We start from the raw sequence: 16,381 nt of genomic DNA on the forward strand, positions 1-16,381 counted from the left end.
ATTTGAGCCAATTACCATTATACCCGATAATCATACATGTTTAGGGAGATAATCAGAAAATCATTAAACAATGTTATTTATGTCATTTTTTTCTTTCTAAGATCAGCTTTGGAGGGATTCCTGGACATGGAAAATCAGTAGCATTCCCACATAAAAACTTTCATGGCTGCTTTGAAAATCTCTATTATAATGGAGTGGATATCATTGATTTGTCCAAGAAACACAAGCCACAGGTCCTCATCATGGTAAGAAAGTCTATATGCAAGTTCAAGAGAAAAGGGAACTGTAGTTTGATTGATTCAGCTTTAAAATATACCTCTTCTGAAGGCAGGAAAAGGTACAAATCATGTGTACAATTATCCCTAGATATCCTTGGGGAATTGGTTCCAGGACCTCTGAATTGGAGCAATGGATGCTCAAGTCTCTTGTATAAAATGGCACAGTATTTGCATATAACCTAGTCATATCCTCCCATATACTTTATTATTTTTTTTGAATTTTATCATTTATTTATTTATTTTTTTAATTTTTAAAATCTTTAATTCTTACATGTGTTCCCAAACATGAACCCCCCTCCCACCTCCCTCCCCATAACATCTCTGTGGGTCATCCCCATGCACCAGCCCCAAGCATGCTGTATCCTGCGTCAGACATAGACTGGCGATTCAATTCTTACATGATAGTATACATGATAGAATGCGATTCTCCCAAATCATCCCACTCTCTCCCTCTCCCTCTGAGTCCAAAAGTCCGTTATACACAGCTGTGTCTTTTTTCCTGTCTTGCATACAGGGTCGTCATTGCCATCTTTCTAAATTCCACATATATGTGTTAGTATACTGTATTGGTGTTTTTCTTTCTGGCTTACTTCACTCTGTATAATCGGCTCCAGTTTCATCCATCTCATCAGAACTGATTCAAATGAATTCTTTTTAACGGCTGAGTAATACTCCATTGTGTATATGTACCAAAGCTTTCTTATCCATTCATCTGCTGATGGACATCTAGGTTGTTTCCATGTCCTGGCTATTATAAACAGTGCTGCGATGAACATTGGGGTACATGCGTCTCTTTATCGACTCTAGATTATGTATAGTACCTAACACGATGTAAATGATATGTAAATAGTTGTAAATACAATGCAGTTGTCATGTGAGTAGTTGCTGGTGCTGGTCAAGTTCAAGTTTTGCTCTTTGGAACTTTCTGAAATTTTTCTTTCTAAATATTTTCCTGGTTGGTTCGTTGTATATGAGGATGCAGAACCTGGGTATACAGAGAGCCTACTGTACTTTTTTAGCTTACATGTGGTTTCATTTTTATGCATTTGTGGAAGTAGATGAATAGTTTCACAAAAATGTTACAGTGCAATCATATTAAGGCATTTTAAGGCAGTGTTTTTCTTTTCAATTAGTTTCTCCTTTCTTTCTCCATATTCTCCACATGGCTACAGTCACTCTCTCAAGCTGGGATGTTACTAAGCTAATATTTATCCTTCCTTGTTTGGTCCAAAGTAATGGAATCCTCTATAGATAGATAGACTCATACTCACACATGTATTTATGAATCTGTATGCTTCCACATTTGACATTGTTTACAAAAAAAATCATTTTATAAAAGTTTTTCTCCATGTAGATATTTTGATTCAACAATGCCTTGTAAAAATTCTTTTCCATTATCAGGAATAGTTCTACATTAGAATGTCTACATCACTATCCATTAGGAAAACGTTCCATTATTTATCTAGTCATTTCCTACTCAGGGCATTTGCTTTCAGTTCAGTTCAGTCGCTCAGTCATGTCTGACTCTTTGCGACCGCATGAATCGCAGCACGCCAGGCCTCCCTGTCCATCACCAACTCCCAGAGTTCACTCAGACTAACGTCCATCGAGCCAGTGATGCCAAACAGCCATCTCATTCTCGGTCGTCCCCTTCTCCTCCTGCCTCCAATCCCTCCCAGCATCAGAGTCTTTTCCAATGAGTTAACTCTTCGCATGAGGTGGCCAAAGTGCTGGAGTTTCAGCTTCAGCATCATTCCTTCCAAAGAAATCCCAGGGCTGATCTCCTTCAGAATGGACTGGTTTGATCTCCTTGCAGTCCAAGGGACTCTCAAGAGTCTTCTCCAACACCACAGTTCAAAAGCATCAATTCTTCAGTGCTCAGCTTTGTTCACAGTCCAACTCTCACATCCATACATGACCACTGGAAAAACCATAGCCTTGACTAGATGGACCTTTGTTGGCAAAGTAATGTCTCTGCTTTTGAATATGCTGTCTAGGTTGGTCATAACTTTTCTTCCAAGGAGTAAGCGTCTTTCGATTTCATGTCTGCAGTCACCATCTGCAGTGATTTTGCTGCTGCTGCTTCTGCTAGGTCGCTTCAGTCATGTCCGACTCTGTGCGACCCCACAGATGGCAGCCCACCAGGCTCCCCCATCCCTGGGATTCTCCTGGCAAGAATATTGGAGTGGGTTGCCATTTCCTTCTCCAATGCATGAAAGTGAAAAGGCAAAGTGAAGTCGCTCAGTCGTGTCCGACTCTTAGCGATCCCATGGACTGCAGCCTACCAGGCTCCTCCATCCATGGGATTTTCCAGGCAAGATTACTGGAGTGGGGTGCCATTGCCTTTGGAGCCCCCCAAAATAAAGTCTGACACTGTTTCCACTGTTTCCCCATCTATTTCTCAAGAAGTGATGGGACCAGATGCCATGATCTTCGTTTTCTGAATGTTGAGCTTTAAGCCAACTTTTTCACTCTCCTCTTTCACTTTCATCAAGAGGCTCTTTAGTTCCTCTTCACTTTCTGCCATAAGGGTGGTGTCATCTGCATATCTGAGGTTATTGATATTTCTGCCTGCAATCTTGATTCCAGCTTGTGCTTCTTCCAGCCCAGTGTTTCTCATGATGTACTCTGCATATAAGTTAAATAAGCAGGGTGACAATATACAGCCTTGATGTACTCCTTTCCCTATTTGGAACCAGTCTGTTGTTCCATGTCCAGTTCTAACTGTTGCTTCCTGAGCTGCATATAGGTTTCTCAAGAGGCAGGTCAGATGGTCTGGTATTCCCATCTCTTTCAGAATTTTCCACAGTTTATTGTATTCCACACAGTCAAAGGTTTTGGCATAATCAATAAAGCAGAAATAGATGTTTTTTGGAACTCTCTTATTTTTTCGATGATCCAGCGGATGTTGGCTATTTGATCTCTGGTTCCTCTGCCTTTTCTAAAACCAGCTTGAACATCTGGAAGTTCACGGTTCACGTATTGCTGAAGCCTGGCTTGGGGAATTTTGAGCATTACTTTACTAGCGTGTGGGATGAGTGCAATTGTGCGGTAGTTTGAGCATTCTTTGGCATTGCCTTTCTTTGGGATTGTAATGAAAATGGACCTTTTCCAGTCCTGTGGCCGCTGCTGAGTTTTCCAAATTTGCTGGCATATTGAGTTATGTCAACATTTTTACCACTATAAGCTGACAGTTGCACATGTGTGGTCAGTACAGGGGCTTCCCTTTAGATGGGATAAAATTCCAGAAGTAGAATTTCTTGGTCACAAGTTTTATACAGTTTTATATTTTAATAAACGTTGTCGGAGTGCTTTCCAAAAAGCTATAATATGACATTTGCCACCAGCAATATATGTTAGAGCCTTCCATCTCATCTCAGCCAGCCCTCATACACCCCTGCCAGCTCAAGGAACATGAACTAATATTTAATATCTCTTTGTTACTTTGTGTTTATGGGACTACTGGTGAATTAGATAATCTTCTCATCTGTTTTTTGTCCATTTGGACTTGTTTTTCTGATTGTTGTTCACTCTTAATCTTTTGCCTAATTTTTATTTTATTCATTTAATTTTTGGTCAATTTACAAGACAGTTTTATATTTGAAAGATAACCCTCTGTCATTCATGATCGGTATATTTTTTCAGATTTATCAATCTTATATTAAATACTTCATAATATGTTGAATATATAAATATTTTTACTTATATGTGGTCATTAGGTCTGTATATTTCTTTATAGCTTTGGAATGTCTCTAAATCCCTATAATCTATACACAGTCTCATGGATTTTCCTGTAAGAACTTTTAATTGGTTTTATTTAGTTTTTAAATTAAAAAAAAACTAAATCTTTGACATTTATTCTTTCTGTGATATAGGATTAATTTTTGTATTCTACCTGATAGATATCCATTTGGTCCTACGCTATTTAATAACTAACCCACCCTTTATCCCACATAGTTGAATTTCCTTACATACTAAGTTTTACCAGGTGGCTCATTGGTAAAGAATCCACCTGCCAATGCAGGAAATGTAGGGGATGAGGGTTCAATAGCTGGATTGGGAAGATACCCTGGCAGGGGGAAATGGCAATATACTCCAGTATTCTTGCCTGAAAAAATCCCATGGACAGAGGATCCTGGCCAGCTAAGTTCATGAGATTGAAAAGAATTGGACATGAATGAGCACACATACATGCCAGCTTTATTATCATGTAACTATATAATGTATATTGTATATTATATATATGTATTATAGCTATATATTATACATTAATATATAACTACTATATTCTCAGATGTTTTTGAGTTTCTTATTCTGTCTCACTGCTATGTCTATTCCTATACCAATAACACACTGATTTGCTTACAGTAACTTCATAGTATGCTTTGCTATCTGGTAAGTTAAGCTCTGTCTCACTGGCTTTTTATTTGCATTATTTTTTTTGGAAAGGAAGAGTAATGTTTGGGTATGTATTCTGCTATCTGAAATCTATAAAAAAATTTTTAATTTCATACAAAATTCTTGTAGAGGGTATAATTGGAATTATATTGAGCCCGTCCCGTCCAAACACTATGATTAAAAATAGTTTGTTCCTGGAGTAGTAGACATATCATAAGGATTAAAAATATCTTTAAAAACAGAAGTATATACAAATAAAAACAGCCTGCTAGACAGATCAGATCTTAGGCTGGGTGAAAGCCTTGGGTGATTTGGTTTGTAAGAACTTCAGAGAAGATACCAGCCTACCTGTGGCAGGACCAGCCTGGCCCCATTCTTTTCCTCAGACATGCAAAAGCACACATCCTGCCTATAGTAAGATGTAGCTATTACCTGAGTGACACACTTATAATCACATTTACATAATCAAGACAAGTACAAGAAAGTTCTTGGAGTAAGTTATCCTTTGTGCTAGCCTTCACATTGGAGAAAAACATGTAGCACCTCAAGAGAGGAAAATTGTTTTTTTTTATGTTGTATCCCACACCCAGCATTGTTGCTATTGTTGTTCAATAACTCAGTCGAGTCTCTTTAGGACCCCATGGACTGCAGCATGCCGGCTTCCTTGTCCTTCACTATCTCCCACAGTTTGCTCAGATTCATGTCCGTTGAGTCTGTAATGCCATCCAGCCATCTCCCATCCTCTGTTGCCCACTTCTCCTCCTGCCCTCAGCATAAGGGTCTTTTCCAATGAGTCGGCTCTTCACATCAGGGGGCCAAAAGGTGTTTCATCATCAGTCCTTCCAATGAATATTCAGGATTGATTTCCTTTAGGATTGACTGGTTTGATCTCCTTGCTGTCCAAGGGACTTTTTAGAGTCTTCTCCCGCCCTATTCAAAAGGATCAGTTCTTTGATGCTCAGCCTTCTTTATGGTCCAGTTCTCACATTGGTACGTGACTACTGGAAAGACAGTAGTTTGGACACCCAGCGTTAAGTCAGGGAAAGATGTGGCTCAGGATTCCTTTGCAAATGCTTAGTAATGGAGATAAACAGTTCATCAGAGACTCAGAAATAGGTTTGCCCAGCTGAACAGCACTTTTTCTTTTCATTTTTATATTTATTTATTTTTGGCTGCACTGGGTCTTCACTGCCCTTTCATTGCTGTGCATGCACGGGCTTTCTCTAGTTGTGGTGAGTAGGGGCGGCTCTCTAATTGCATTGCATGGGCTTCTCATTGTGGTGGCGTCTCTTGTTGCAGAGTGTGGGCTCTAGGGCTCACAGATTTCAGTTGTGGTGCATGGGCTTAATTGCCCTGCGGGTTGTGGGATCTTAGGTCCTGGACCAAGAGTCGAACCCATGTCCCCTGCATTGACAGGCAGATTCTTAACTACTGGGCTACCAGTGAAGTCCTTGAACAGTGCTTTAAGGAACCTATAAGGTAAATCTGGATTTAAGTTTGAAGGGGAAGCCTCATTTTAAAAATCCTAGATTGCTGAATTGTTGATAAGAAATTCAATTAAGTCTTGGAAAATCTGTTGTCTGTGAAATGGAAGCATTACAACTGTGCTTTCCTAAAGTCTGTTTCACTGTGTTCACAGGGAAATGTGTCCTTCTCCTGCTCACACACGCAAACTGTCCCCATGACTTTTCTGAGCTCCAGGAGTTACTTGGTGCTACCAGGCACTTCCAGAGAGGACAAAGTGTCTGTGATCTTCCAATTTCGAACATGGAACAGAGCAGGACTGTTGCTGACCAGTCAGTTTCAGCATAGGTCAGGAGCTCTCATCCTTGTTCTTAGTGATGGAAAACTCAAGCTGAGTCTCTCCCAGCCTGGACATCCAGCCAGGGACATCACAGCAGGTAATAAACGTCCTTCCTGAGATAACGCATAGGTATTTATTGTGACTATATCTTCTTGCATGTAAACCTAAGATGGGTAATCTTTAAAATAAATGAATGGCTGAATACATAAGATATTCATAATCCTACTAGAGAGAACTAGATTGCTTTCTCCTTTGAAATAGGTAACTCCAGGCTGTTGGTGTATCAGTCAATATGACATAGCATAATTATCAAAAAGTTTAAAAATAAATGATCATAAACTTGTGGTTACCAAAGGGATAAATTAGGAGTTTGGGATTGACAGATATTCACTACTATTAATAAAAATGGATAACCATCAAGGACCTACTGTTATAGCACAGGGAAATTTACTCAGTATTTTATAATAACCTATGGGAAAAGAATATGAAATGAATATGTATATTTATATATATATGTATATACATGTGTGTATATATGAATCACTTTGCTGCAACTTGAATCTAACACAACATTGTAAACCAACTATACTTTAATAAAAAATTAATGAAAAAAATTTATTTGTAAATTTGACTTAGAACCTAGAAGTAAACTTGAATTACTAGAAGGCATTAGACTATCCTAAGGAGTCTCAAGAAAATAGATTTCTTTGAACTGTTTTTTTAAACCTATATACACATTGATTTTCAAAATATTATAAGTTACTTTTCTTTCTTATGTCTGAGCCATTGCTTCCTTTGTTCCTCCTAGTTTTTGGTGAGGCTGCTTCTAAGTGGGTGAATGTTCTATAGTTTTTTGAGAAGAACCTGTTTATTTCTAGACTCACTTCTGAGTCGTGTTATTTTTTAACTTTGGGGACTGCTTTACATTTAAAACTGATAAAATTTAAACCTAGGTGGACTCATGACATGTCATTCCTTGAAGGTTCCATGTGGAAGGCCTGTCTTGTCTGATTTATGGTTATCAGTTTGGGACTGAAAAGCTAAGAATGAAGACTAAATTTTCCTTTCTTATTATAAAGAAAAAATATGCATATATGACGATTAGCATGTAAATGAGCAGAGTTGACAGTGTCAATTCAGATTCAGTCAACTGCTTAAATCTTGGCTCAGCGGTAAACTATCTGCCTGAAGTGCAAGAGCCACAGGTGACGTGGGTTCAATTCCTGGGTCAGGAAGATCCGCTGGTGGAGGAAATGACAACCCACTCCAGTATTCTTGTCTGGAGAATCCTATGAACACAGGAGCCTGGCAGGCTTCAGTCCATAGGGTTGCAAAGAGTCAGACATGACTGAGGCAACTTAGCATGCACGCATAATTTACATGTAATATGAACTAAAAGAGATAGCTTTTTAGTGTTGTTCATGTGAGTACACACTGTCCTTACCCCCCCCCCCACGTATATATGTCAGGTATTGAATTTTTTGTAAGCTGGCACTGACACAACACATAAATATTTTATTGCACTATTTTTAAAGGTTTTACAGTGTAATGTGCCATTTTTCAGAAGCAAACTGAAGGTGAATTTCTCATGATACTTGCTTCTTACTTTAGCAGCATTTGAAAGGGAGTCTTTTATGTGGTTGAAGTAGATGGAAAGTAAGACAGGCTGCAAAATTTTTTCATTTTAAATGTTGTATCAAGTACCCAAATGTGTATCAAATTGAAACTTAAATTTCATTAAATGATACTGAAAAGGCATCTTGTATCCTATTTCCAGGTTGTAGATAATTTTTCCTAATAGTTATCTCAAGATAGTTCTGAAGAACTGGAGAAATGTACCAAAAGTGTAGATTCTGGTGCATGTTTGTACCTGAGGCAGGGCTAAGGAAGTGGGTCATAGAAACAGAGGAAAATTGGGAGCAATAAAGGAAAAGGAAAAAATGAAAGTCTGTATTCATCCTTTACGACCGAGGATGAGATGGCTGGATGGCATCACCGACTTGATGCACATGAGTTTGGGTGAACTCCAGGAGTTGGTGATGGACAGGGAGGACTGGTGTGCTGTGATTCACGGGGTTGCAAAGAGTCGGACACGACTGAGCGACTGAACTGAACTGAACTGATTCACCCTTTATAAGAAAAGACACAATTCTACCCTTTGCCAAGTTGTGTGTAGTGTTGTGGTCATTATCCTCTGTTATTAGAATAAATTATTTGATTTATGAGGTGGTGTGTGAGAGAACTCTTCTCCCTTGCATATTTCCAGGTCTGCCTTTGATAAGCAGCCCGCTTGTTCTCATGAAGCCTCAGGGTCATCTTTAAAATGACACTAATAGGTATTATGGTGAGAATGCAGGGATATAACATATCTAAACCCTTGGCACCATAGTGTCAATCAGTAATAACACAACCATTAGTTATCAATATTTCAACACTAGCACTGCAACCATGGCATCACCCCCAAGATTGAGGCCTTTAGAGGTATTGGAAGGGTGTGGTAGAATTAGCATCATATTTATAGTTGCACAAATCAAAAGTCCAAAAACCTATTTTCTGGTCTCCATCCATCCTTTGAGAATCATGTTGCCTGGGAAACAGACCATCCTTTCATCAGAAGTGGACTGACTTGAAATCACACTGAAGAAAAACAAAGGATGAGATTTATAATGGAGAGAAGGAGACAATAAATATAAATGCCTGAATTTTATTTTTAAATTAGAATGGCCAATTTTTACTAAGAACAGTCTTGTATCACATAGACGGATGACATCTACTACAAATTCAAGATATTCTGGAATGCTTTCTGCAAATTTTCCATGTGAAATACCTCAATATGCTAGATCAGCAGTCCCAGCCTTTTTTGGCACCAGGGACTGGTTTTGTAGAAGACAGTTTTTCCACAGACCTAATAAGGAGGATCAACTCCACCTCAGATCACCAAGTATTAGATCCCAGAGGTTGGGGACCCCTGTGCTAGATAGAGAAAGAGAGAGAGAGAGAGTGAGACAGAGAGAGAGAGGGAAGGAAAATGTGGTCGGGTAAGAGAGAGAAAGGAAATATTTCACAAAATCAAACTAGGTTTTAATGACAGATTTTAAGTGAATATAGTTATTATACTGACAGGTATATGATATAACAATTAAGAGAAACCCCAAATAATAAGGCTGAAAAGAACATGTAGAGATTTTTTTTTTTCTGGTTCATCCTCTTTCAAAACTTTATATCAGGTTCAGTTTCATAATATATGTTTTAAGTGTCTAACTTGAATCCTCCATATTCTAGTTTTCAACTTTTCTCATGATTTTTTCATGAAGGAGTGTTGAATCTTTGAAAATGTTTCTGACTTCACCAATAACAAACAAAAAGGAAGAGTGCAGCATTTTTACTGTCTGCACATGGTAGTAGTAACTAGTGACTTTAAAGCTATTGACATGTGTACCCCAATGTTCATCGCAGCACTGCTTATAATAGCCAGGACATGGAAGCAACCTAGATGTCCATCAGCAGATGAATGGATAAGAAAGTTGTGGTACATATACACCATGGAGTATTACTCAGCCATTAAAAAGAATACATTTGAGTCAGTTCTAATGAGGTGGATGAAACTGGAACCCGTGAAGTAAGCCAGAAAGAAAAACACCAATACAGTATACTAACGCATATATATGGAATTTAGAAAGATGGTAATGATAACCCTGTATGCGAGACAGCAAAAGAGATACAGATGTATAGAACAGACTTTTGGACTCTGTGGGAGAGGGAGAGGGTGGGATAATTTGGAAGAATGGCATTGAAACATATATAATATCATATATAAAATGAGTCACCAGCCCATGTTCAATGCATGATACTGGATGCTGGGGGCTGGTGCACTGGGACAACCCAGGGGGGACGGTATGGGGAGGGAGGAGCGAGGGGGGTTCAGGATGGGGAACACATGTATACCTGTGGCAGATACATGGTGATGTATGGGAAAATCAATACAATATTGTAAAGTAATTAACCTCCAATTAAAATAAATAAATTTATTTAAAAAGAAAAAACCCATCCCCTTCCTGAAAATGAAAATGTTTTGGGATGCATTATAACTAATATTTAACAGTATGAGAAAAACAAAAATTTAGCTGCTTCACAGCAGGATCTTTGACCTTCTGGGTCATGCTGGAAACATTTCTGGCTCAAGTGGATCTTACATGTGTGCTAAGTCATGTCCAACTATGTAACCCTATGGTAACCCCCAGGCTCCTCTGTGCTTGGGATTCTCCAGGCAAAGATACTGGAGCAAGTTGCCATTCCTGCTCCAGGAAACAGAGTGGTTTGGAGTGGATTAGATCGGAGTGGATATTGGAGTGGATTGCCATTACTTCCTCCAGGTGATCTTCCTGACCCAGAGATCGAACCCGTGTCACCTAAGCTCCTACATTACCGGCAGACTCTTTATTGCTGAGCCACAGAGGAAGCCCCAAGTAGATCTTGGTGGTGGTAGTTTAGTTCCTAAGTTGTGTCCAACTCTTGTGACCCCATGGACTGTAGCCTGCCAGGCTCCTCTGTCTGTGGGATTCTCCAGGCAAGAATACTGGACTGGGTTGCCATTTTCTTCTCCAGGGGATCTTACCCACCCAGGAATCGAACTCAGATCTCCTGCATTGCAGGCAGATGCTTTGTCAACTGAGCTATGAGGGAAGCCCGAAGTGAATCTTGAGTCCAAGTCATTAATGAGAGATCCAGCAGGAAAAAAAAAAGCTGGTTTGAAGAGCATTTGAAGGACATGGATTTGCATGGTCACGTGGGTTGTAAATACCAAAATGTGATATGAATTTGATGGGACTGGTTAACTTTCTACCAGAAATATGCACTTATTTTTGAGGGGTAAACTAAAATCCCAATTATTCTCTAACATAACTTCTAATTCATAAGATTGACTTCTAAACTTACAGAGCTGTAAAGAGTCTGTACCTTTAACATTCGTAAAATGTGTTAGTTAAATATATTGGGACATACCAGAAGATGCTCAGATTGGAGTCATTCAAGCTCACTAGTACGCTCAGTCATGTCCGACGCTGCAACCGCCTGGAATGCAGCATGCCAGGGTTTCTGGGCCATCACCAACTCTTGGAGCCTACTCAAACTCATGTCCATCGCATCGGTAATGCCATCCAACAATCTCATCCTGTCTTCCCCTTTGCCTCCTGCCTTCAGTCTTTCCCAGCATCAGGGTCTTTCCAATGAGTCAGTTCTTTGTTTCAGGTAGTCAAAGTATTGGGGTTTCAGCTGCAGCATCAGCCTTTCCAATGAATATTCAAGGACTGATTTCCTTTAAGATTGAGAGGTTGGATCTCCTTGCAGTCCAAGGGACTCTCAAGAGTCTTCTCCAACACCACATTTCAAAAGCACCAATTCTTTGGCTCTCAGCTTTCTTTATAGTCCAGCTTTCACATCCACACATGACTACTGAAAAAAAAAATAGCTTTGACTAGAAGGACCTTTGTTGGTAAAGTAATGTCTCTCCTTTTCAATATGCTGCCTAAGTTGGTCATAGCTTTTCTTCCAAGGAGAAAACATCTTTTAAATTTCATGGCTGCAGTCACCATCTGCAGTGATTTTGGAGCCCCCCAAAATAAAGTCTGTCACTGTTTCCATTGTTTCCCCATCTATTTGCCATGAAGTGATGGGACTGGATGCCATGATCTTAGTTTTCTGAATCTTGAGTTTTAAGCCAAGTTTTTCACTCTCTCTTTCACTTTCATCAAGAGGCACTTTAGTTCTTCTTCACTTTTTGCCATAAGGGTGGTGTCATCTGCATATCTGAGGTTATTGATATTTCTCCCGCAATCTTGATTCCAGCTTGTGTTTCTTCCAGCCCAGCATTTTGCATGATGTTCTCTGCATATAAGTTAAATAAGTAGGGTGACAATATACAGCTTTGATGTACTCCTTTCCTGATTTGGAAGCAGTCTGTTGTTCCATGTCCAGTTCTAACTGTTGCTTCCTGAACTGCATACAGATTTCTCAGGAGGCAGGTCAGGTGGTCTGGTATTCCTATCTCTTTAAGAATTTTTCACAGTTGTGATTCACATAGTCAAAGGCTTTGGCATAGTCAGTAAAGCAAAAGTAGATGTTTTTCTGGAACTCTCTTGCTTTTTCAATGACCCAGCAGATGTTGGCAATCTGATCTCTGGTTCCTCTGCCTTTTTTAAATCCAGCTTGAACATCTGGAAGTTCATGGTCCACGTGCTATTGAAGCTTGGCTTGGAGAATTTTGAGCATTACTTTGCCAGTGTGTGAGATGAGTGCAATTGTGCAGTAGTTTGAGCATTCTTTGGCATTGCCTTTCTTTGGGATTGAAATGGAAACTGACCTTTCCCAGTCCTGTGGCCACTGCTGAGTTTTCCAAATTTGCTGGCATATTGAGTGCAGCACTTTCACAGCATCATCATTCAGTAAATGAACGATGGAATTCTACTGGAATTCCATCACTTCCACTAGCTTTGTTGATAGTGATGCTTCCTAAGGCCCACTTGACGTCGCATTCCAGGATGTCTGGCTATTAGGTGAGTGATCACACCATCATGATTATCTGGGTCATGAAGATCTTTTTTACAGTTCTTCTGTGTATTCTTGCCACCTCTTCTTAGTATCTTCTGCTTCTGTTAGGTCCATACCATTTCTGCCCTTTATTGTGCTCATCTTTGCATGAAATGTTGCCTTGGTATCTCTCATTTTCTTGAAGAAATCTCTAGTCTTTCCCATTCTATTGTTTTTCTCTATTTCTTTGCATTAATTGAGAGGAAGGCTTTCTTATCTCTCCTTGCTATTCTTTGGAACTCTGCATTCAAATGGGTATATCTTTCCTTTTCTCCGTTGCCTTTAGCTTCTCTTTTCTCTTCCTTTGTAAGGCCTCGTATGCCAACTATTTTGCCTTTTTGCATTTCTTTTTCTTGAGCATGGTGTCAAAAAAATCAAGCAGTCATCTCACTGTTGCTTTTCAATGAATGAAAGTTGATTTTTTTTTTTTATGATCCTCTTCCTTGTTGACCAAGACAGTTCTAAAGATTCCAATTATTCCTGCCCCCACCCCCTCAATTGAAACATTCTTGTCTGGGACCTGCTGTGCAAGCTGCAGTGACCTCCTGTGCAAGCTGCAGTGACCTCCTGTGGAGAGGACAAATCCCTTGCTGTTGGCCAAATAACTCATTTTGGCCACTGGCATATGAGCAGAAGGGGCCTGTGCCACATCTGAGTAGAAGCTGCCAACACCGTAGCAAGATTCTGCCAAATGCTGTTTTCTCTCTGCAGAAAGACAGGGAGTAGGCCTGTGTATTAGCCTTGGTGCTGCTTGAATGAATGCCTAGAGGACAAAGGATAGAGAGCCAGATGGCCTAGGGCCAGATCAAGAAACAAACCCTCGTTGTTACTCATTGAAACTTTGCTGTTGTTTATGGTCCACAAGATAGCCTAGTAGAAGCTAACACACACACACACTGTGTGGGTGAGTGTACTGGGACACCTAAGGCTTATTGATGTATTTGCATGACACAGCACTGGGTTTTCATTCAATAGAAGACCCTACAAGTTGGTCTGTAGTAGATGTTAGAGTCATGCACAGTTGGTGGGCAGTCAGTGATTCAACTAATTTATCATTCCAGCTCCATCACTTGAAGAAAATATAGATATTTCATCTCATAGATTCAAGAGACAATGACTGCTTTGAAGGAATTAATAGTAGTTTTAAAAATTGATAGGCTTCCCAGGTGGCTCAGTGGTAAAGAATCCATCTGCCAATGCAAGAGACACGGGTTCGATCCCTGGGTCAGGAAGATCCCCTGGAGTGGGCAATCCACTCTAATATTCTTGCCTGGAAAATCCCATGGACAGAGGATCCTGGAAGGCTGCAGTTCATGGGGGAAAAAGAGTTGAACACAAACATGACTGAGCATGCCCGCATGTGGTGTGATGATAGCTGGAATACATTGTATCTTATTTGGAAAGAAAAACAGAAAATGTAAAAATGACATAAAATGAAAAACAATTCCCACAACCAAAAATGAGGGTTAATATTTAAGAATATTTCTTGCCACTCTTTTCCATCTTTATCCAATGTTTGAATATGTACAGACACACTTTAATGCAATGCTTTTATAAACTTTTATTCTATTCTATGAATTTTCATGTTTTATTAATACTTAAATTGTTATTTTTAAAGACTGTCAGAATGTATTTTTTTAAATAGTCTGCCCAGAATATTATAGATAATGACAATATATGAAAGTGAGAATAAGTTTTTATTTTTATAACTTGCATTTTTGGAAACTACCTGTACTTCTCACCATCACAAACTATCAGTGGGCTAGATGAGGCTAAAATATGTCCAATGCCATGTAGTTGGAAATACTTTATGATTTCATGGTTGTTCAGGGTCATTCATTGAAATGTTATTCTCTTAAGGCCCTAGGACTGAAATAAACCAATGCTGTGGTTTTCAAAGTAGGATGAGTGATCCACTCTTATTTTCACTTTACCCCTTCATTCTGATTTCTTTCTTTGCCCCACCCCTGCTTTTTTTTTTTTTTTAATATTTGCACCTTTTTGACTAAACTGAATGATGAGAAAGTGAAGTATATCCCTGGCACTGTGCATAGGGGCCATAGTAATCCTAACTGAACATAATCATTTTTGTTATTACATAAACAAATACCAGACAGGCCAGCCCATGACTGATGGATCAGACATAAGGATCCTCTGCAACCACAAAATTTACTCAACAAGACCCTCTTCCAGCTGACATGGGTAGCACCTTCTTCTAGATAAGCATGACCAACATACCACATAAACTAATTGCCTGCTCAGATGCCCCCAGACAAGTCCACATCTATCCTTCACTTCTCTCTGTCTCTCTGTGTCCCCTGTGCTGCATTCTTCATTGGTCAACCAACTAAGTGACTTAGGTGGGCTTCAGGTGAGTTCTTGGTGGTCTGTGGAAGGTGGCCCAAGGTATGCATCATATTGTTTTCAAGTACTTGCTCTGTTGAGGTATTAACAAGGTTGATAGGAATTTATTTTAACCCATTTTGTTTATTTCCAGGTGCTGGACTAAATGATGGGCAGTGGCATTCTGTGTCCTTATCTGCAAGAGGGAATCACATGAGTATGATGGTGGATGGTGAGTCAGCCTCCCTGGCTCATTCCTTGCGTGGACAGATTGAGTCAGGCGACACCTACTATTTGGGGGGTAAGTGAAAGGAACTGGGCTGCATTGGCAGTCAAACCATCTTTACCTTTTATGCTCCTGCCTTCTAAGGCAATTCATATTTTTACACGAATATTAATAGTGAAGAATGATTTTTCTCTTTTAGTTATATTCATTGAGAATGTCGAGTGATCAAAGATGATAAATTGTGGCTAAAAATGACAGTCAGATAGATGGCCTTGTTTAAAAGTGCACATCATAAGGTTGGTTTTAAATTTGGCATTTGATTTTAACTACGGTTGCACGTTGCAATCACCTGGAAGGATTCAAAATGCTGATGCCTGGCTACATCCCCAGAAATTCTAATTTAACTGGTTCCATGCCATGTGCTTATGCTTAGTTGCTCAGGTGGATTCTTTACCTACAATGTGGTCTGAGCCACTAGGGAAGCCCAAGAATACTGGAGTGGGTAGCCTATCCCTTCTCCAGGGGAACTTCTTGACCAAGGAATTGAACTGGGGTCTGCTGCATTGCAGGAGAATTATTTATGAGCTGAGCTACTAAGGATGCTTGACTTGAACAACAGGTTTTTGAATACTCTCTGGTGATTCTATGCAAAGACAATACTGAGGGTCATTGCTCTCTATTTCTTACCTTTAATACCTTACCATCAGGAATTTTCCTAATGCCAAATGACACTTATAATCTTTCCTT

At 39.5% G+C, this 16,381-nt stretch overlaps 1 protein-coding gene across 2 annotated transcripts in view; it reads left to right on the forward strand.

Moving 5' to 3' along the window:
* LOC138080855 (contactin-associated protein-like 3) overlaps positions 1-16,381 on the forward strand; it is a 185,463-nt gene that overhangs the window by 78,950 nt on the left and 90,132 nt on the right. For both annotated transcript variants that reach the window (XM_068973702.1, XM_068973703.1), the window contains exons 6-8: positions 102-245; positions 6,316-6,577; positions 15,563-15,709. In XM_068973702.1, coding sequence (XP_068829803.1) covers positions 102-245; positions 6,316-6,577; positions 15,563-15,709 — 553 coding nt within the window. The remainder of the gene's footprint in view (positions 1-101; positions 246-6,315; positions 6,578-15,562; positions 15,710-16,381) is intronic.

This window comes from Capricornis sumatraensis, chromosome 6 (assembly GCF_032405125.1).
Source record: "Capricornis sumatraensis isolate serow.1 chromosome 6, serow.2, whole genome shotgun sequence".
Classification (NCBI taxonomy): Eukaryota; Metazoa; Chordata; class Mammalia; order Artiodactyla; family Bovidae; genus Capricornis; species Capricornis sumatraensis.